General features: G+C 60.4%; 1 protein-coding gene across 1 annotated transcript in view; it reads right to left on the reverse strand.

Annotated features, from left to right (window-relative positions):
* Positions 1–490, reverse strand: part of SIGLEC8 (sialic acid binding Ig-like lectin 8) — a 54,663-nt gene that overhangs the window by 28,927 nt on the left and 25,246 nt on the right. The window contains exon 3 of the mRNA XM_012733535.1: positions 410–457. Coding sequence (XP_012588989.1) covers positions 410–457 — 48 coding nt within the window. The remainder of the gene's footprint in view (positions 1–409; positions 458–490) is intronic.

A 490-nucleotide genomic window follows, 5' to 3' on the forward strand; every position in this document is an offset into this window, starting at 1 on the left:
TGGGGTCCCCTGGGGGTTAGGTCACCCTCTGTGGCACTGGGCGGTGCAGCCCCGGCTCACAAGGACAGTAGTGTGGTCAGTGTTTTGAACAGAACTTTGCAGCTGGAAGGAGATGCTTGGAGGTGGATAGATCACAAGGAGCATGAGGGCAGAAGGGGAGGAGGGTGTAGACCGACTTTGGGACAAGCTCTTATGGATAGGGGAGGGGACAAAGGGCACCCCTGGGAATAGGATCCGTGGTGGGCGAGCCTGTGAGTGAGCCCCAGAGCCCAAGGGGGCCCCACCTCAGCTGCCCACCACCCCTCAGAGGCCTCTCAGTCCTGTGTGTCCTCACACCACAGCTCTGCTCTGAAGGGTGGAGACAGACCCCACTCCCCCTGCACCCCAGCAAGGGGGTCTCGCTCCCTACCTGAACCTTCTTTCCCGATCACCCCAATGGTCAGGTTCTGGGGCGCATCTGCACAGACAGACATGATGTTCCCTTCAGTGG

This window comes from Condylura cristata, unplaced genomic scaffold, assembly GCF_000260355.1.
Source record: "Condylura cristata isolate star-nosed mole 26May11 unplaced genomic scaffold, ConCri1.0 scaffold00041, whole genome shotgun sequence".
Lineage (NCBI taxonomy): Eukaryota > Metazoa > Chordata > Mammalia > Eulipotyphla > Talpidae > Condylura > Condylura cristata.